The sequence below is a fragment of the Eretmochelys imbricata genome, chromosome 6 (genome assembly GCF_965152235.1).
Source record: "Eretmochelys imbricata isolate rEreImb1 chromosome 6, rEreImb1.hap1, whole genome shotgun sequence".
NCBI lineage: Eukaryota > Metazoa > Chordata > Testudines > Cheloniidae > Eretmochelys > Eretmochelys imbricata.
The window spans coordinates 22383023-22403774 of NC_135577.1; the positions used below are offsets into that span (position 1 = coordinate 22383023).

At 49.4% G+C, this 20752-nt stretch overlaps 1 protein-coding gene across 1 annotated transcript in view; it reads left to right on the plus strand.

Annotated features, from left to right (window-relative positions):
- DRD4 (dopamine receptor D4) overlaps nucleotides 1-20510 on the plus strand; it is a 31914-nt gene extending 11404 nt beyond the window's left edge. Inside the window, exons 2-4 of the mRNA XM_077819873.1 lie at nucleotides 12832-12944; nucleotides 15536-16083; nucleotides 20195-20510. Of these exons, the coding sequence (XP_077675999.1) occupies nucleotides 12832-12944; nucleotides 15536-16083; nucleotides 20195-20397 (864 nt within the window). The 3' untranslated portion in view covers nucleotides 20398-20510. The remainder of the gene's footprint in view (nucleotides 1-12831; nucleotides 12945-15535; nucleotides 16084-20194) is intronic.
- Nucleotides 20511-20752: the final 242 nt, after the last annotated feature.

A 20752-nucleotide genomic window follows, 5' to 3' on the forward strand; every position in this document is an offset into this window, starting at 1 on the left:
GCTCCACCATCGACCAGTCGATCATAGGGTTGCCAACCCTCCTGCAGCCAAACTGGGAGATCGGCCACTAACAGTCCAGTGATGCATCAGGACTAAGGCAAGCCCTGGCCCTGCGCCACTCCCGGAAGTGGCTGGCATGTCCAGCAGCGGCTCCTGGGAGGGGAAGGTCTCAGCGCACTGCCTTCGCCTGCAGGCACTGGCCCCCGCAGCTCCCATTGGCAGAGGGGCCAATTGGACCCAGATCCCATAGGCTCAGTCCAGTCCCTTAACCGCACAACCATCGTCCTCCTTGTAAGAGTTCTGCAGGTTGTTGTAAAGCTCTGCCAATAAAACCGTCATTCTACCACTTGTATCTGTCTCACGTTGTTTCAGAAAAGAATTAGTTTAAACATTGGAGAGGGGGAGAGGGGGGTTGTTTTTAAGCTATTTCAATCCCCACCCCACATACTCTACTTTTCCTGTTGGATTTACCTGCCTTTGCAGTATGAGTCAACTCTTGAGAGCTTTACAAGAGAGAACAACACTCTGTAACTAACTGAGTGGAGAAGCTTCTAGAGTAAGTTTTCTATAAATCCTAATGTTGTGACATAAGGTTTGATATCCTGCAACTGACCAGGGCTAGAAGCCTTATCTTGATGGACAGGAGCGGGAAATGCCAGCTCCCCAGTGGGACAAAGCATCCATTTCTCACCATAGTGGCTCATGAGATAGCAGATCTTAGATTATTGCCTGTCCGTCTGACACCTCAGACCAGTAAACTTAGGGGTGGAAGGGGCTCATTTCTATGTCAGGTTAATTCTGTCAGGCAGAGGTGGATTAGCGGGCAGAGTGCTGGAGAACTGTCAGAGGTGTGCAGGACAAATGTAGTTGATCATATGTATATCGCTATCTAATACATGGAAACTGTATGTTACACATGTGTACTGTACATGCATACATCTTGCACATGTGTACACACACCCGGGACTTACCTGCTCTGGGGGGTTTGTGGCAAAATATGGTCTTGAACACGCTTCAGTGAACACATTTTTAAACCCTACTTAGCTCCTGGTGTAGGCAAAGGAAGAGATATTTAAAAGCAAGTTAGCCGGTCATGGTCAACCTATGAGGGACTGTTTTATACATGGAAGGGGTTGCTTTGCCTTTCAAATGACTTTCCTTGCAAGTGTGCCTAGGGCCCAAAACCTGCTGTCCCCACCCAGGTCCATTTCCCATGGCTTCACCAGGAGCTGCACCTCAGTAAAGGCTGGGGGTGAGATCCTGGGGAAGGAACCACACAGTGTCCTTGTCTTGCTGGTGTGACAACCTCCAAGCAGCTGACTGGAAGGAAGGTCATGGGGAGAGTGTGGAGTGTCCCCAGGGATCCCAAAGATACTTCCGATGGAGCCACGCTGCCCATCGGTGATGGTGGTGGGGGCAAGGCGTAGGTGTCAGTGCACCTCTGGAGGGCTGGTGGCACAGTCGGTGTGGGACACTGTTCCTCTGGAGGCAGAGTAGCAGTTAAGAGCCCAGACCTGCAAAGCTTTGGGGGAAGGATGAGGGGCTCCCCATAATATTGTTAGGCTCAGAGTGTCTTACCCAATAAAGTCTGGTCGAGGCCTCAAAGAATCTCTTGTATCCCTGCTCCATCTGCACCCTGCCCAGCTTTGATGTCTTAAAAACCTGACTCCGCAAAGCACAAGTGGAGGGGCTTCTGCATTTCCTCTGAGGGAAAGGGGGATGCGACATCTCGGGCCTGCCCGTGCTTCAGCTGAAAGGAATGGGAGTTTTACTCAGCGCCTAGGGCAGGAGCAGGACTGGATGCATGCTGTACCAGTGTAAAGTATCGTGCACCGTGTGAGCGTTTTTCTTAATCCACGCTGAGCGATCACACTTTGAGACAGAACTGAACCAGGAAGTTCTACCGGCAAGCAGATTTGTGTGGCTTGGTTACGTAAACTACTTTGTCTCTTAGCTCTTTATAATTGATTAAGGAGGAAAGGAGAAGATTTTCAGTGCATCTGCTAAACTTAACATGCTCCGATTACAGGTCATCAGTGTTGGAGCCAAGGCATTTCTGGGTCTCTGGGCTGGTTATTTGCCCCAAACAGATACTTGAGACAAAGTACTTCTCAACCATTTATTACCTATTCCTTTAGACTGGGGTTAGATACTCTGGGTTTCTGTACAGTATAAAAGAGCATCTTGCTTGGCATGTGTGTCATGTGAGTTTGTTCACCTATTTAGAGAACTTTTCTACTGAAGTCCTAGATGAAGAATGAGAACACCCCTCCAGTATTTCCCATGGCTTTTTGGAGACCTGTATTCTTTCACTGATAACACTTAAAGATTCTATTGGAATAATGCAGTCTTAATAGGGCACACAAATTCATTCATCCCTAGAATTATAAGGATATTTATAATCTGGTGCCAGAATGGTTTTGAGGTGGTGGTGAAGACTTGTGATTACAGTCCAAAGCCTAGATTTTGAAAAGTGACTATATTTGGGTGCCTCAGTTTGAGTCCCTAACCTGAGACAACTTAAAGGGGCCTGATTATTCAGAAAGTGCTGAGCACTGACCTTCTGAAAGTCAAACCCCTTCAAGGTGTCTCAAGCTGGACAGCCAAAAATTACTAGTCACTTAAAAAAAAAACCCCCAAAAAAAACCTTGGCTGCAAAGATTAGACATGAGAAAGGACCTTGGGCAAATTGCTGGTGGTCCTTGTTTCTTCCAGCCAATTTGCTCTTCCTTCAGTCCTGTAAGAGGCTGGTTCTGGTTGACACTTTCCTGAGGAAAGAGGATGTTTTCTGATGTGCAGTGCAAAATATCTGTCTTCTAGAGTGAACAGTTTGTTTGGGTTAGTCAATGAGAGACCTCCAGCAGTGGCTGCTCCCAGTGCATCTGGCATGTAAACCGGAAATTCTTAGAATCTCAGATCCTGTAAATTACACCTTCACAAGGATCGTGTAAAAATCGTTTTACTGGTGTAACTTTAGCAATGGTCCTTTAGGCTGTGAGAATGTCAGTCTCTCTCTCTCTCTCTCTCTCTCTCTCAGCACCACTTCCTGAAGTCACCATAGTGCTAGTCAAAGAGGACTAGAGGCAGCTCCTTTCAGAATCCATCAGTGCTGCTCCTTATTCCTCCAGAGGGGCCATTCTTACGTGGTGCAGGACATCTTGGGTTAGCTCCACGAAGGGGACTTAGACTCAGCATTGCTATGCCTGACATTTCGGTGCCCTGCCACGTGGCAAATCCATAGCCTTGAACTAAGCACCCAGGCTGCCTACGTGTTACGCGCCTAAGAATGGGAGTCACAAAAACTCGCATGCTGAGCGGGGAGCCACCTAAGCTAGCTAGGAGGAAATGCCATGGAGAGGCATGTGGCCTATGCCCCTCCTTGCCAAGGGAGTTAGGTGCCTAAGTCCAGGCTGAAGGGGATCATATCCCTCCACGTTGGATTCACAGCCATGAACCCTCCCCATGAGCTAAGGCCAGAAGGGACCACTGTGGTCATCTAGTCTGATCTCCTTTATAGCACAGGCCTCAAAACCACTCTGAAAAAAAGGGGCAAGAAACCCCATACTGGATAATTATGGAAGACCCTGCCCATAAAGAAAGCTTCTTCCTAACCCAAGTCAACTAGAGATTGACTTATGCCCTGAAGCATTTGCTTTGTGTGCCTTCCAATACATCAGACTGTCTGTCAAAGTGAATCCTGCTAAAGGCAGCGTGCGTCACCTCTGCCAAACACAGACCTATGGCTGTCCATCTTCTAAGAAGTGATGTTAAGACAACTAAAGCTCTTTGAATAGGGACTAGTTTAATAGACTAGTTAATTAGCCTGGCCTCGCATGAGCCTTCAGCAGGCTGGTTATTGATGCAACTCTTGCAAGAGCTGTGCAAACCACACCTAGAGAATTTTGTAAGACCTAGTATATGGGATTTTTTTGGGGGGTGGGAGGGGTGGCGGCTGGGGGAAACCACTTCTACATTGAGTTCCGTTATCTGCTCTGTGTGAAGAGAATGTTCACTAGACAGATACCCAGTTTTGGCAGAAATGCTGCGGATGTTTCTTTCCCATGGGAAAAAACAGAGCACTTTTCCCCACTAAAAAGCAGAAAATACAAGTGGGTGGAAACTAAGTTGCCTTTGAGCACTATTTAAGGAAGCCTAAGCCATATAAAATCTTTAAAGCTTCACACTGTGTACCTTGACAGGCTAATCTCCTGCAACCTACTGTAATTAGGTAGCAATTCATTACATGACCTAGTGAAGCCAGTTCTGTCTCTATTAATTCCAAGTCAGTCAAGTATCAAAGAGAGTTAGGTGCCTTTGCTAATGCAGCCAGAGGGTCATGCTGCATGGCAACAAGTCATCGTTAAATGCTGCTAATACCACATGGAAAACAGACTTTTTCTATTTAGAAGTGATTCTCCTTTATATTTTCTCTCTCCTTCTCTGTTGGAGACTAGAGAGGAACTAAAACCCCAGGCTGAGACCTTTCAGAAGTGACTATCGATTTTGGGTCCCCAACTTGAGACACCTTAAAGGGGCCTGATTTTCAAAAAGTGCTGAGCACCTGCCCTTTGAGAATCAGGTCCCTTTAAAGCTGGGCATCCCAAAAATGCGGTGCCCAAAACTCACAGGGACTTTTGAAAATTTTGGCCCTCAGATCCAAACTTACTATCTTTCTAATAGTCGGACCCACCCCCCAGAATCTGAATGTGGCAAGACTTGAGGGTTTGATGTTGAGAACTGAATCAAAACGCCTTCCCAAAGCTCAAGGTGTTTGTATTTGGCCAATTCTAGAGAGAGGTTCAGAACATTAAATCTGATCTGAACCTCGATCTGGCTCCAAGGTTCTGGTCAGGGTGTTTGCCCAAAAATAACCATTATCCTGGAATCCATCTGGTCCTACTGCTCAGGAGAAATCACAACCTTGCTCTGACATCACAACTGGGTGCTATTAATCCTCATGCAGCTCCCTTCCCTTGTAAAGTATGTGTTTGGGAAGGATTCTGAATACAGTAGAATCTTGAATTCGCAAAGAACTCAGTGGACACCTACAATGTTAATAAAATCAAAGCTCTGATGGGAACTAGATTTTGAAACCTATCGCTTCTAAAGAGAGCAGAGTTCTTACGTGTGCAAAATCTTAGACCTAACTTCATAGACCATTCTTCTAACTGGAGCAGGGGAAGGAAAGTTGTCAGAACTTGGGATGGAGGCATTTTGGATTAAACAATTCCTTAAACTGAGTTAATAAAATAGAAATTCTACAGCAGGTCTTTGTTGATGGTTTCCATGGGGCATCAGCATCTCTTTAACTTTGCAGGAAGACCTGAGAAATGACAATATCATATTTAATTGGTCTGAGACTTACTGGGTTGCCTGAATGAGACTTGTCCAATGACAGCGAGCAGCTTCCAACTGGGGATTTCCCTGCCTCTCTTTTAAACTTCGTCCCTTCCTATTCTGGGGACTCAAAGGGATATGGTATTAATGTCGTTGCTTCTGTTGAAAAGGATGGTGCATGAGCATAGGGTTTAGACTTTCACACATCAAAGCTTTACTCACTCAGAGATGAAGGGATTCAAAGTTCAGTTCCCATTGTTGTGTGTACTTATAATGGCACTGAAGCCCTCACCAAGATCAGGGGCATCTGTCTGGAGAATGGGGGAACCAGAGCGTTACTGTCTCAAATCATAATTTGGTTTCTGGTTTGCTCCTGGTTGTGCTGCCAATTATAAAGGGCTTGTGATTAAACCACACTTCGAGCCCAGAGACAGGGACTTCTAAGCATCAGTAAAAGTGGCAAAATCTGACTCGCGGGGGGAGATGCTCACTCTGGAGCAGGATTTTCATTATATAATTGTAATTCCCCTCAAGCTTCTGTCCTGTACAGTGGAGGCCAGTGTGCAATGTGCACTGGTTCATTAGAGACTAGTGTATGTATTTTATCTATATTTATATTTTATATATATATATATATTTTAAAGGACATTTTTACAAAAAGTATTTACTTGGATGGCCCTTTGCCTGCCCTCTCTATGACTGAAAATGTTTGTGCTTTACCAAAAAAACATCTCCTTCTAGCCCCTGTCCATGGTCTGGGACACACATCTTGTAAATGACCTGAAATGTTGCAGAATCAACCTTGAGATTTCACTGAAGGATGGACACAGAGAGGGGAAGAGGGGTTGGGAAGGAGCAGAGTGTTGTTCAGATATACAGAGTATGTACAGCAGTTGGCATATGTGTCAGTTTGGCTCCAAGACAGCCCCCTATTACTGTGCTGGGAAGGATTCCCTGGTGCGAAAGTCCCCCTCTATAGCAAACAACGGGCAAGACTGAGCCCTGGTCTACACGGGGATGGTGGGTGGTGGATCAATCTAAGTTATGCAACTTCAACTATATGAATAACGTAGCTGAAGTCGACATACTTAGATCAACTTACCATGGTGTCTTCACTGTGGTGAGTCGACGGCTGCCACTCCCCCATCGACTCCGCCTGCACCCCTCGCCCTGGTGGAGTATAGGAGTCGACAGGAGAGCGCTCGGGGGTCCATTTATCATGTCTAGACTAGATACGATAAATCGATCCCTGCTGGATCGTTTGCTGGCCACTGATCTGGCGGGTTGTGTAGACATACCCTCAGAGTGTACTTTCAGCCCTGAGCAAGAGAAGGCATGAAGTTCTGCCACCCCAGAAAGCCAAAGCGATTCCAAGGCTCAGTTCCCTTTGACCTTCCAGCTTGTGCATTGGTCCAACCCAGCCGCAGCCTGCTTGCCACTTTGCATCCAGTCTTCTCCACCTTCAGCGCTCCTCACATCCTCACCTGAAAGGTGTGTCGGACATGAAGCAGCTGCTCTGCCTGCCTGCCCCAGGGCCCCTGAACTGGGGAAGCCCTGCACAATCACACAGCAGGAGGAACCTTATGCCCCCTTGCTTCCTTGCACAGCTGTGCAGGGCTCAGTCACAATAATTGAAGCTAGAGCTGAAAGAGGCCTATTGGCTCACTCAACCTGTCTCTCTGCCAGATTGTTCCTGTGATATTCCCGAGGAACCTGGGAGCCTCAGGTTTCAGTGAAATGGTTTTCTTTAACAACCCCGCCAACGACATAAGGGATGAGAGAGCATGGTCTTACTGAGAGAGCATCTAACCCAGGGGTGGGCAAACTTTTTGGCCTGAGGGCTACATCTGGATGGAGAAATTGCATGTAGGGCTGGGGCATGGGAGGGGGTATGGTGTGCAGGAAGGGGCTCAGGGCAAGGGGTTGGGGCAGAGGAGCGGTGCGAGGTATACGAGGAAACTCAAGGAAGGGGGTTGGGGTGCAAGAGGGGGTACGGAGTGCAGGAGCGGGCTCAGGGCAGGGGTGCAGGGAGGAGTGTGGGAGGGGGCTCAGGGAAGGGGGTTGGGGAGCAGGAGGGGTGCGGCAGGGGGTTGGGGTGCAGGAGAGGTGAGAGGTGCAGCAGGGGGCTCAGAGCAGGGGGTTGGGATGCAGGAGGGGTTTGGGGTGCGGGCTCCGGCCTGGCGCTGCTTAGCTGGAGCGGCTCCAGGGTGGCAGCAGTGCGCAGTGGACCTCAGGCAGGCTCCCTGCCTGCCCTGACCCTACGCTGCTCCCGGAAGCAGCCAGCACCACATCCCTGCGGCCTGTGGATACCTCCCCCGAAGCTCCCATTGGCCACAGTTCGCCGTTCCTGGCCAATGGGAGCTGCGGGGGGCAGTGCCTGCAGGCAAGGGCAGCGTGCGGGGCCCTCTGCTCCCCCTCCCCCAGGGGCCACAGGGATGTGGTGCCGGCCGCTTCTGGGAGCGGCGCAGGGCCTGGGGCAGTGCGGGAGTGGCAATCCCGCAGGCCAGATCCAAAGGCCCGATGGGCCAGATCCGGCCCATGGGCCGTACTTTGCCCACCCCGGCCTAACCTGATGCAAGTCACTCTCTAGCCTCCCTCCCTTGAGATACCTGCACTGTCCCCAGGATGGTGCTATGCCGTAGTTCCTGATGCTGCATATTTTGTTCACCTATCCCAAGCAATGGAGTCTCTGCCACTTGCCTTGGGAAACCGTTCCGCAGGCTAAAATATCTCGGTGCCCGGAGGCTGTTCCTGATATTCAGTTTAAATTACTTCCTTTCTGAGCATCATTCCATTGCCCCTAGTTCTACCCTCGTGTATCCTGCTAAAGAACTCCTCTTCATCTCCCAGGCACATACAGATTCTTAGCATGTCTCAACGGTGTTGCCTCTTAGCCAGACTCTAAATGTTTAGCTCTTTCCTTAAAAATATTTAGCTGTCTTTATCTTCCCCCCGACACTATCACTATCTCTATCTCTTCAGCGCCCACGATCATTTTTGTTGCTATTTTCTCAACTCCCTCTAGTTCCATCAATATCTTCCTGCTAATGCAGTAACTGAATGAGATATTCGGGCAGCCACTGCACCAGGGCTGTGTAAGAGAGTGACTGAGACTCTTCAGCTCGGCGATGGGATGTTTCCGCAGTACAATAAGCGGACGAGCAATAGTGCCCTAGCAAATGTCATAATTAACAGCGCTCTGTGAGATCTGTGTAGCTCTGTGCTGTTTTCAGCTCACATCCTCCACTTCTTCAGCTGCACTTGGGTCTCAGAATGCTATTGGCTCACCTGCAATGGGAAGTGCAACTAGGACACTCAAAGGTTACTGAGTGGGTAATTAGGTGTTGTATGGGGAGATAATTGGGGACCAAATATTCAGACTCTGTACTGATGTTAGCCATGCAGTCAATATGGACTTCCAGACTTCAGTCGGCACTCAGGGTCAGGGCCTGTGGGGACTAGCTTGCAGATTTTTGACTGCATCTGAAAGCATAAATGTCCCCAGGTGAGGATGAAAATTGAGCAGGGACTGTGCTTAGCTTTAGGTTTGTACAGCACCTAGCACACATGGGTGCACTACTGGAAGCAAATAACAATCATGGAGAGCAGGAAACTTCTGGAGATTGCAGTCCTGATTCTGGTCTCAGATGGGTGTAATGCTGTCAACCTTAGTGGAGTTACTCCTGATTTAGGGCTTCATCCAAAACCCCTTGAAAACAATGGGAGTCTTTTCGATATATTTCAGTGGCATTGGATCAGACCCTTATACTGGTCAGTGAGATCAGAATCAGGCCCCATATCTCCAGGCAAAACTAAGTGAGGGATCACTGGTCAAAATAACCTGGCCCCCTGAGAGAGAGGAGCAGATGCAATGTGAAGATGTGTGTATGCCTCAAACATCTGGTTTATTCTAGGGCACGATGCTAGCATGCCATGTCACCTTTTTGGGGGTTTTCCAAATCCATCCAAAATGCCATCTGTTTTATACGGCTTCAGAAGATTTAACCACTCCCTGCTGCAAAACATACAGCCTGTGATAAGATAAGAAATACAAGACTGAATTGCCAAGTGACCCTGATGCTGAGATTAGATTTAAAGCTATTGTTTAAACAGAAAGAGAACTCACCCAATACTTTTATTGCAGAAAGGTCAAAAGAGCCTCATAAATGACAGAACCTCTCAATTTAAAACCATATTATGATCCATACTATTTGACATCACAAATGTTGTTTGCTAACCTTCTTAGTATTTTGTATGTGATGGGACATTGCTTCTGTTAGCTGACTGTTAACTTTACCAAAAGCTGAGGGCTTGTCTACACTTAAAACAGCTGCGCAGCACTTCAGTGAAGATGCTGCCTACACCGGTGGGGCTCCCATCCGTGCAGGTACTCCACCCCCCGAGAGGCGGTAGCTATGTTATGGGAGAAGCCCTCCCATTGCCATAGCGCTGTCTACGTGGGGAGTTAGGTCGGTATAACATAGTTATGGATATGAAATAGTTATACCCTTGTAAGTTGCTAGCGTAAACCAACTCTGAGACTAGAGAATTTGCATTGCAAAGGAAGGGTATTATTCCTAGTAATGTGTTATACATTGTAACCCTGAAACTCCACCTTCATCAGTCCATTACAGAGCCAAGTCCCTTCTGCACTGCTCATGTCCATGCAAGCATTTTTATTAGCTCAAGGCTGGGCCGAAGTTCCTTGAATGTCTCCTTTCTATCAAGCCCACCCATCCATGCAGGTGATTGTCAGCTGGCTCCTTAAAGCTGGTTGAAAATCAGGAAAATTATTTCATAAAGAAATTCAAAATGTTTTTTTCCCCTTTCTGCAGGGTTCAGAATGGACTCATTTTCCATAAATGCTTTCCACAACCTGATCAGTTCAACCACTGGGGAAGGTCCATTGTGGGGTATATAGTCTGCAAAGTTTATACTCCAGCAATCTGTGCTAAACAAATGTGGTGAAGTTCTGGAATGAAAATTGCTGCTGGCACTTTTCCCCTGCCCTGCTCTAGGCCTGGTGGCTGTAATCACACCAAGAGATATCATGTAAAACTGGAGCCGTTTTAGCATACTCCCAGAGGGTTTGCTTGTTACCTCGTGTGGCAGGGTAAAATAATTGTGTAGTAACGAGCAGTAAATTATCTGCATAATTATTTGCAAATGGGGCATTCATACTTAGACCAAGTGAAAGAGGAATCACTTTTGGGGGTTCAGGATCTGTGAATTAACTAGGGAACCCATCTCGGATTAATCAGTTACCTGTTTGTTCCGAGGGCTCAGGGGTGGTGGTTATGGACTCTGATGGAAAAATGACTTTCGGGTGGGTTTCCCCCCACTCCAGTCAGCAATGGTTCTATTGTATCCCAGTTCTGCTGGGTGGTGCTTTGGGTGGAAACATTACAACATCACAACATGGGGAGTAGATGGCCAGCCCTCTGTGGAGAAAGAGGTGGTTAGGGACTATTTAGAAAAGCTGGACGTGCACAAATCCATGGGGCCGGACGAGTTGCATCCGAGAGTGCTAAAGGAATTGGCGGCTGCGATTGCAGAGCCATTGGCCATTATCTTTGAAAACTCATGGTGAACGGGGGAAGTCCCAGATGACTGGAAAAAGGCTAATGTAGTGCCAATCTTTAAAAAAGGGAAGGAGGAGGATCCTGGGAACTACAGGCCAGTCTGCCTCACCTCAGTCCCCGGAAAAATCATGGAGCAGGTCCTAAAGGAATCAATCCTGAAGCACTTACATGAGAGGAAAGTGATCAGGAACAGTCAGCATGGATTCACCAAGGGAAGGTCATGCCTGACTAATCTAATTGCTTTCTATGAGATTACTGGTTCTGTGGATGAAGGGAAAGCAGTGGATGTATTGTTTCTTGACTTTAGCAAAGCTTTTGACACAGTCTCCCACAGTATTCTTGGCAGCAAGTTAAAGAAGTACGGGCTGGATGAATGCACTATAAGGTGGGTAGAAAGTTGGCTAGGTTGTCGGGCTCAATGGGTAGTGATCAATGGCTCCATGTCTAGTTGGCAGCCGGTGTCAAGTGGAGTGCCCCAGGGGTTGGTCCTGGGGCCGGTTTTGTTCAATATCTTCATAAATGATCTGGAGGATGGTGTGGATTGCACTCTCAGCAAATTTGCGGATGATACTAAACTGGGAGGAGTGGTTGATACACTGGAGGGCAGGGATAGGATACAGAGGGACCTAGACAAATTGGAGAATTGGGCCAAAAGAAATCTGATGAGGTTCAATAAGGATAAGTGCAGGGTCCTGCACTTAGGATGGAAGAACCCAATGCACCGCTACAGACTAGGGACCGAATGGCTAGGCAGCAGTTCTGTGGAAAAGGACCTAGGGGTGACAGTGGACGAGAAGCTGGATATGAGTCAGCAGTGTGCCCTTGTTGCCAAGAAGGCCAATGGCATTTTGGGATGTATAAGTAGGGGCATAGCGAGCAGATCGAGGGACGTGATCGTTCCCCTCTATTCGACATTGGTGAGGCCTCATCTGGAGTACTGTGTCCAGTTTTGGGTCCCACACTACAAGAAGGATGTGGATAAATTGGAGAGAGTCCAGCGAAGAGCAACAAAAATGATTAGGGGTCTGGAACACATGACTTATGAGGAGAGGCTGAGGGAACTGGGATTGTTTAGTCTGCAGAAGAGAAGAATGAGGAGGGATTTGATAGCTGCTTTCAACTACCTGAGAGGTGGTTCCAGAGAGGATGGTTCTTGACTATTCTCAGTGGTAGAAGAGAACAGGACAAGGAGTAATGGTCTCAAGTTGCAGTGGGGGAGGTTTAGGTTGGATATTAGGAAAAACTTCTTCACTAGGAGGGTGGTGAAACACTGGAATGCGTTACCTAGGGAGGTGGTAGAATCTTCTTCCTTAGAAGTTTTTAAGGTCAGGCTTGACAAAGCCCTGGCTGGGATGATTTAGTTGGGGATTGGTCCTGCTTTGAGCAGGGGGTTGGACTAGATGACCTCCTGAGGTCCCTTCCAACCCTGATATTCTATGATTCTATGATTAACCTTACCCGAGCCTGAACCTCCAGCCAGGCTAAAAATTAAGGGATAACAAAGCTGTGATCGACAACGTGTGAATAAGACACCTGCATGGACTTCATCTCAGTGGGGGATTATAGCTAGGCCGGAGCAGGGATTACCTGATTTTAAGCCTTTTTTTTTTTTCTTTCCCCCTAGGACAATGCCAGACCTTGTGAATGTGTCTAGGATCCCCTATTAAAACACGTTGAAGTGATCCTTACAGTTCCAGGGTGCACAGATTCCCTACTAATCACATAAGCCTGAGCCAATCCGGCCCCCTGAATCTGAGCTGGGGTGGCCAGCTCATGCTCCTGCCCGCGTTGCAATATCTGCACAGCTGTTTTTAGTGAGGAGTGCAAGTCTGTGTACCCGTAATGACCTGCAAAGCCCTGTGCAGCGTCAGGGTCTGACATGCAGTGACTCCCCCTCTCTCTTTGCCTTCAGTTCCAGGGAGGAGTGTGGGCCTTGAGCACAGGTCTGTGTGATGCACTGATGACCATGGATGTGATGCTGTGCACCGCCTCTATCTTCAACCTCTGTGCTATCAGCGTGGATCGGTAAGCACCCCCCCTCGGCTACTTAGCCTATCCGAGCTTGTCTGTTGTCTGGGCTTTACAGCCCTTCCCCTGGGAAATCGTTGAAGGGATGTTTCCCCACCTGCCTTCTGCATTGAAGCGGTGCTGAGGTCAGATGGGCTGGGGCTTTCCTCATTCCCATGCAGGGAATCCCTAGCCCTGTTCCCCCTAGGGAAATCCTTCTTGGACTGAATCGATTTCCTCCATCTCCAGCCCCAGTTTTGGTGGAGTTTTGCTCCCTCATCTTTCCAAGCAGCCTGGGAACAGTTAATAGTGATGCCAAAGGCAGAAACTGGGCTGCTGAGAGCTGTCCCTTGTTGGGTTTGACTTGAGAGAGTGAATTATGTCTAGAATAAGCCTTCGGCCCCTTGGATTCCAGAGTTCTGCCCTAATTCCCAGCACAGAGGACCAAGCTGAGGCAAGCGGAGCGTTAAGTCTCAGGGCCCATTCAGTCCTGGCCTCTCTGCTTGGATGGCCAGTGGGTGTGGTGTAGACCCCAGTCCAATCAGAAGCTGGATTCAGACCAAACACGCTTCACACAGCTGTTGAATGCCTTCTTTGTTTCTGAGGCTGGGAGAGCTGCTATGCCCCACACCACGTGCAGAGGTCACCTGTTCCTTGGTGGCAAGCCTCCGTGGTGGTGGTCTTCCTATCACTTTGAAATAAGCAGAGCAGAACCCAGCATAGCAGGTCGGGATGATTTGGGTGGCAGCGGCATCACAAAAGGCTGTTTATTGTTCAGGGAGGCTCTTCTTCCCGGGGATTCGGAGGTGGCGGTGGATTCCTGAACAGAAATACGTTAGCTGGGCCAGTGAAGGGATGAGTAAGAAACAGCTGGGAAGTGATCACTTGGTCATAGGGCGCCCTTTGCAGAGCTCAGCTCCCTCTTTTCTCTGTGGTCCCAGTGCGCCAAACACCAGCCTGACCTCCTCCTGGGTGTGCGCCTGTAACAAGAATAGCTCCCTAAAAGATTTAATTACAGCCCCAGGCGCTCATTTCATTTACATTTCAATAGGCCGGCTATGGCATGTCAGCAAAATAAGAGTTGAGAACCTATTAACGGAGGATTAATAACTCTGTCAGAGGGTACATTCGCTACATCACCATTGCAAGCTGTGACTATTAATCCATGGTCAGTGTCTTAAACACCATGGGTTATTGCACATACATCATCTGCCTCCTGAAATCAAGTGACAGCAGCTGTCTGGAACCCGAGGTGAGGAAAGGAGAAGCTTTGCTAGCTCAGAACTGACTGATCCACATTAATAACCCGGCCGCTGCCATCTGGCACATGCTCGGTGACCTACGGTAAAATGCACTATCTCCTCCCTGCTGCAGAGGCTTTATATTGAGGGAGGTGAGTCTTGGTGAGGTGAATGCCAAAATCCCAGGTGGTGGTGGGGCACACAGGCAAGATGTTCTGTAGAAAGCCGATGGTGTGGGTGGGCGTGTATTACACTGGAGACCCAACCTGGGAATGATATGGCCACCCTCTCTCTAGGGGAGTAAGTGGCAATGTGTGGGAACTGTTAGTAATGATTAGGGTGAGGGGAAGGCAGCTGAGAAAGTGCCTCTTTCCTGTTGTCAGGGAACCGTGCTGTTCTCTTCCTTCTGCCATGCCGGGTGGCAAATAAATACCAGGTGCGGGGTGGGAGGTGTCAGTGAGATCAGGAGCTCATGCACTGAGTGGCACTTGTGGGTATGATGCACCATATTCTTGGGAATGATGAGGGGAGAGGCCGTGCCACCACACAGGGCTTCAGCGGCCAGTCTGCTAGAGGGAGCGACAGCCTGGGAAGGAACTGAGCATCCCTAGATGGAGAATGGGGGTGGTGAAGGAGACGGGTGTCGAAGCGGGGTCAGAGAAGAACCAAGGGAGCAGCTACCCTAGAACAAAGCAGTGAATGTCACGCAAACAAATGGCTGGACTTCGCCTTCCCTCCCATCCTTTGGCCACCAAACATGGCCCCCAAACATGGCAGGAGTAATAGATGTTAAGGCCAGAAGGGACCATTGGGTGACCAATCAGCCTGAGCTCCTGCATGGCACAAGTCGTAGAATCTCACCCAGGGATGAGATGAGATTTGTCCTGTCCTGAAGAGAAGCTAAAGTTCTGCTTATGTTAAGGGAATTCACACCAGTGTTACACCATGGATGTAGAGACAGCGGCACAAACCCCTATTGTGCCACACAACACAGGTGCCATGGGGGGCTAACGCTGGTGCAGCTGGCTCTGAGCTGCTCTTCCACTTTGTGCCGGTGCCGTGTGGGTGATGAGGATTTGGGTACATCAATGTAGCGATACTGCTGGGAATGGCCTTATGGTAGATATGGCCTAATGGTCCGATGGCGCTCTGCAGGGGAAGAAAGGGTCCCAGCCAGCAGCAGGATCTCAGCCTGATCCAGGGTTAGGTGTGAGAGAGCACTGACGGCTCCATTTACTGTCAGAGTCATTGCCCAGCTAACTCACCCAGTGATCGGTGAGAGAAGAGGACACACTCTGCTGGCACCACGCTCCCAGATCAGGGCAGCTCCATGCTACCAGCCTTGACCCTGTTTTCTCTGTGTCACAGGTTCATCGCCGTTTCCATCCCACTGAACTACAGCCGGCAGCAGATCGACCTGCGGCAGCTGATCCTCATCTCCACCACTTGGATCTTTGCTTTCGCCGTGGCATCCCCGGTCATCTTCGGCCTCAACGACGTCCCAGACAGGGACCCCACCTTGTGTCAGCTGGAGGACAACAACTACATTGTCTACTCCTCCATCTGCTCCTTCTTCATCCCCTGTCCGGTCATGCTGGTCCTCTACTGTGCCATGTTCCAGGGACTCAAGCGCTGGGAGGAGGCCAGGAAGGCCAAGCTGAAGAGCAGCATGTATGTGGGCGGCAGGAAGCTGTGCTGCCCACCTCCCGTCATGGAGAGGAAGCAGGCTGAGATCAAGCTGCAGGAGCGCAGTCTGTGTGACCGCTCCGAGTGCTCTTTCCCCAGGGGGTACATGATGAACAGTGGCATCCAGACTGTCTCCTACCCTCACCTCAAGTACTCCCACCCGGGACACAAACAGGCCAAGATCAATGGCCGGGAGAGGAAGGCTATGAAGGTGCTGCCAGTTGTGGTCGGTGAGTGGATGGTCCTCATTACGTGGATGCTAGAGCAGTGGAGTGCGGGGGGAGGAGGGGGGTGACACTGGGGCTGGGATTTTCGGAAAGGCTTGGTCCATTGGGAACTGTCTGTGTTTAAAAATTGGCCTCTAATTCAGGTGCTGTCTTGAAAATCTGCCCCCCGTTGTGGGCTTTTTTAAGCCCCTGTAAATCTGGTCCTGAGTGCAGTCGAAAATCTGGCCCCAGGTGGGCTCTTCTATTATAACAGGGCACCGCTAGCCTTCTTCCCACCCACCCCCTAGCCAGGATTAGCATTTGACTGCCTCAGGAACCCCTGGACTAAGATCTCGCCTGGTGTTTCAGTCTTGCCGTCATGCTTAATACTTCAGCGTGATTCATACCAGTGGGGATGCCTCCAGACTCTTCCCTTCCAGCTCTGCAGTGTTCTCCTTGGGTGCAAGACTGGCAAGGAAGACATGGTCCCCATATACCCTTAATGCAGCACTCCCAGCATGGTGAGAATACTGGATGCTGTACTGGGAGGAAGAAACATGTCACCAGTTCTCTGATCTCATGCCCAAAGGGCTAGGGTGAGATCTGTTTGCTCACGGGTGATGGACAGAAATGCTTCCCTAAGCAGCAAAGATGGGAGTATTTGAATCCTTTTGTTTAATGCAAGGATCCCATGATCATCAGCACATGGTAGGTGATTGTCCATCCCAGGCAGCTGGCTACGGATAGGACAGGGTCCCTGCGATTCCCAAGCCTGGCTGCAGCACTGTGCTCCAGAAAGTGAGCTTGCATTTAAATAAGCACGCAGGCTTCAATGGGCAGAAGCAACTGGTGAGGTTTAGTCTCTAATGCATGATGACTCGTTGGCCTTGGTAGTTTGGACTGTCTGTGAGGTATTTCTAGCCTGTCTGGAAGTGAGCAGTACTGAAAGCCTCAGGAAAAGGCCTAGAGGTTTGGATAATTTAGTTTTGCTAAGTAGCTGCACTTCGAAGTGCAACTGAGGACCAGGTCCTAGCGTGGCGTGGGCAGATGGTCCAGGGGTGTAAGGTGACCCCGTGCTTTCCCACCGCAGCTACTTGCACTGCAGGACAGAGGTAGTCTCTGTGGAGCTGCTACATCCTCTCCTGTGCAGGTGGGGGTGGGGGGAGTGGGCAGGGCTGGGTGAGGAATAGGTAGAGCCAAGGGCTCCATTACCACCCTCCTGCCCCCATGCACATGCCAGGGGAAGGTATGCTTTGCCAGGTGCAGGGCACTCCTCCTCCCCCCACCCCCACCAAAGTGAGGGTGAAAGAGGCCAAGTCAGCTTCTTGTGCTGCCCCCTGTGTGGGATGCAGGGAAGAGCTATGATTTAGCCCTGCAGTTTCGCAGGTTTGATGGATCATCATGACTAATTGAGCACCTAGAACTAGAAATGATTCTCTGGCCATCCTGGCTCATCTGCTGTGACCTGCAATGCACTAAGTGAGGGAAGCAAAGCTGCTCTGACCAGGGGTAATCTTATCTCATCTCCCCTGTCTGAAAATACTCATACTCCCATATGGCAATCCATGCTGTCCTCTCTTATGGCTAATGATAATGCTTATCCTAAAACCTTTACAGCTCTTTAATCTGATAGCTGAAGGCATAGAGAAACACTATATTTTATTGGACCAGCTTCTGTTGGTGAGAAAGACAAGTTTTTGAGCTTACCCAGAGCTCTTCTTCAGGTCTGAGAAAGGGGAACTCCCAGCATCACAGCAAAACACAAGTGGGACAAATTGTTTAGCATAAGTAGTTGGCACATATTGTAAGGGCCCATTCAGGGTAGAGTGGCCCATTAACACCTTTGCAGTCAGAGGACAAAAAGAGGGGGTTAATGGGTACAGATTGTTGTAATAAGCCATAAATCAGTGTCTCTGTTCAGTCCATCCATTACTGCGCTCTGATTGACCTCCATAGTTGTGAAATCGGCTGCAGGAATGTGGGGTGGGGCTGGGGATGAGGGGGCTCCAGGCTGGGACCAGTGGGTTCAGAGGGTGGGAGGGAGATCAGGGATGGGGCAGGTTGCTGGGGCTCTGAGGGATGAGGGCTCTGGGTGGGGGTGCGTTTTTTTGGGGGGGCTGGGGATGAGGGGCTTGGGGTACAAGAGGGGACTCTGGGCTGGGATCAAGGGGTTTGGAGGGCTGGAGGGAGGATCAGGGCTGTGGCAGGGGATTGGAGTGCAAGGGGTGGGGCTCAGGGTGCAGGCTTCGGGTGGCGCTTACCGCAAGCAACTCCTGGAAGGATGTCCCCCGTCCAGTTCCAAGGCGAGGCCAGGCGGCTCTGCGCACTGCCCCGTCTGCAGGTTCCACCTCTGCAGCTGCCATTGGCCAGGAACCATGGCCAAAGGGAGCTGCGGGGGCGGTGCCTGTGGATGGGACAGCGCACAGAGCCACCTGGCCACACCTCCACGTACTACGGGGGTCATGCTGGCTGCTTCCTGGGACCTGCACGAAGTGGGACAAGCTTCTGACCCTGCTCCCCGGCTGGACCTCAGGGCCAGATTAAATGGGCTGATGGGCCGGATGTGGCCCACAGTTTGCTCACCCCTGGTCTAGAGGGTGGGGGGTCAGTTTGTTCTTGAAGTGGTTTTCCAGGAAGGCCAGCTGTTCTTATAATTGATCCATGTACAACAGCACTGAGACCCTCATTATGGGTGTGTCAAAAGGCCGCAAAGACCGTGGGGTTGCCCCCACCCCCCTTCTGTTCTGCATGCTCAAGAAGTCACTGTTGTTAATCTCTCACTGATTCAAGAGCACTAGGAGAGAATGTTGACTTTTTAGGCCTTCCAAGCAGCAAAGCCAGACCCCTGAGAACTGCCAGAGCCCCAAGCCGAGCCAGATTGTGTGTCTCGGATCCTGAAATGTTTTACAGTGATAAGGAAACCAGCTTAAGACTCCAGTTAACTATAACGAACCTGACATTACAGGCTCTTTGATTAGCAAAGCATGACTCAGGGTAGTTTTTTGTTTCTCAACTATGCAAAACCTGAGCTGAAGGAGGGCCAGCTGGATGGGCTAATGGGTCTTAATCTACAACTTGAGGAAGGGGTAGAGCATGGATGACTGCAATCCAAACCAAGCCAGTGGGTCAGCAGGTCAGATGAGGATTTTTAGTGTAGGAAACTTGGAAGCTGGCACTTCACGTGACCTTTGCTAGGGGAAACCGACCTAAGTGCTTTTGTGGCCTCTGTAGGATCTGAGCATCTGCCACATGGTTATGAATTTAAACTACCCTACCTCCAATGGATGGTAGCACAGAGAGCCTAGAGTGACTGAGAACAGATGGGACAAGCAGGGTGTGTGTGTCTGGAGAAGGGGCTTCTGCTCTGGTGCATCTGCCTGTGGTTTGGGGTTGGAGAGTATTTCAATCACATACATCCTGAATGAAAGGCAACAGTTATACCCACCCTGTATCAACAAGGTTTAACCTAATATCCTGATACTTGTTTTTCTCTAGGCTATGGGTTCTCAATTTGGGGTCATGAAAAGGTCAGTGGGTCTTGACAATCCTGCAATGGAAAAGATTGAGAACCCCTGTTCTAGGTGATTGATTGGTATCCCCTCCTTTTGATGTGCAGTTTGATGTTGGCACCACACTTGATCTGTGTCTGTAATGATGCAGGAAGAGACGGCTAGAGAGGTTGCTTAATGCCTGTCCTGGTTCCCACTTCCTCCATTTGTGTCTCTGTGTATATATCTCTGTCCATCGCTGTAACCCCTTCTTTAGCCCACTAAGCCAGACAGTTGCATGGCAATTCTCTAATATCACAATACAGTCTCAGGCTCTTTGGCTGTTGGCTTACCTGCTCTGTTGTCTGTATTGATACTATACCTAGACTAGAGGATACAGTCTGTAATATGTATTGGACAGTAATGCCTAGACCACATTGTACAGACAGGTTGTAAAAGACAGTTCCTCTCAAGACACAAATAGAAGGAGGGTATTTCACAGAGAAAGGAAGTGACTTGCCCCACTGGGTTACACAGCCTCACCTGTCAACCCACAATCTACCTGTAGCATTTCTCCTCTTCCCCCCCACCCCCCACCATGGTACTCGTGTGCAGTGTTTGACTTTGCTGTCTGTTCTCTTTCACAGGCGCTTTCCTCTTCTGCTGGACACCCTTCTTTGTAGTACACATAACAAGAGCCCTGTGCAAATCCTGCACGATCCCCAGTCAGGTCATTAGCATTGTCACGTGGCTGGGCTACATCAACAGTGCCCTTAACCCCATCATCTACACCATCTTCAACACAGAGTTCAGGAAATTCTTCCGCAAAGCTTTGCATGTCTTCTGCTAAGGTTGGTGCCTGCTGGAGTCAGGGAGGAACTAAAGCACAAGGCACAGCAAGCAGTAAAGATGACACTGTGTTAGGTTTTTTTGTTTGTTTTTTTTTTGTATAGCTCATTAAAGTTTGATTTCTTGCTACATTCCTGTGTTTTACACTTTTTCCATGCATGGGGAAAGGTTCTCATGTTGAAAGCACAACAGCCTGCCCCAATCCTGGGAGGAATTGTCCATGGAGTATAGTACCCATGGCCTGATGCACTTCTTAATATGCAGGAATAAAAATTGGACCTCTGATCAGTTTGCAGTGTTAAGATATGGAAGGTGCCAAAAGAGAGAGACACTGTAACAGCCAAAGTGACCTATGG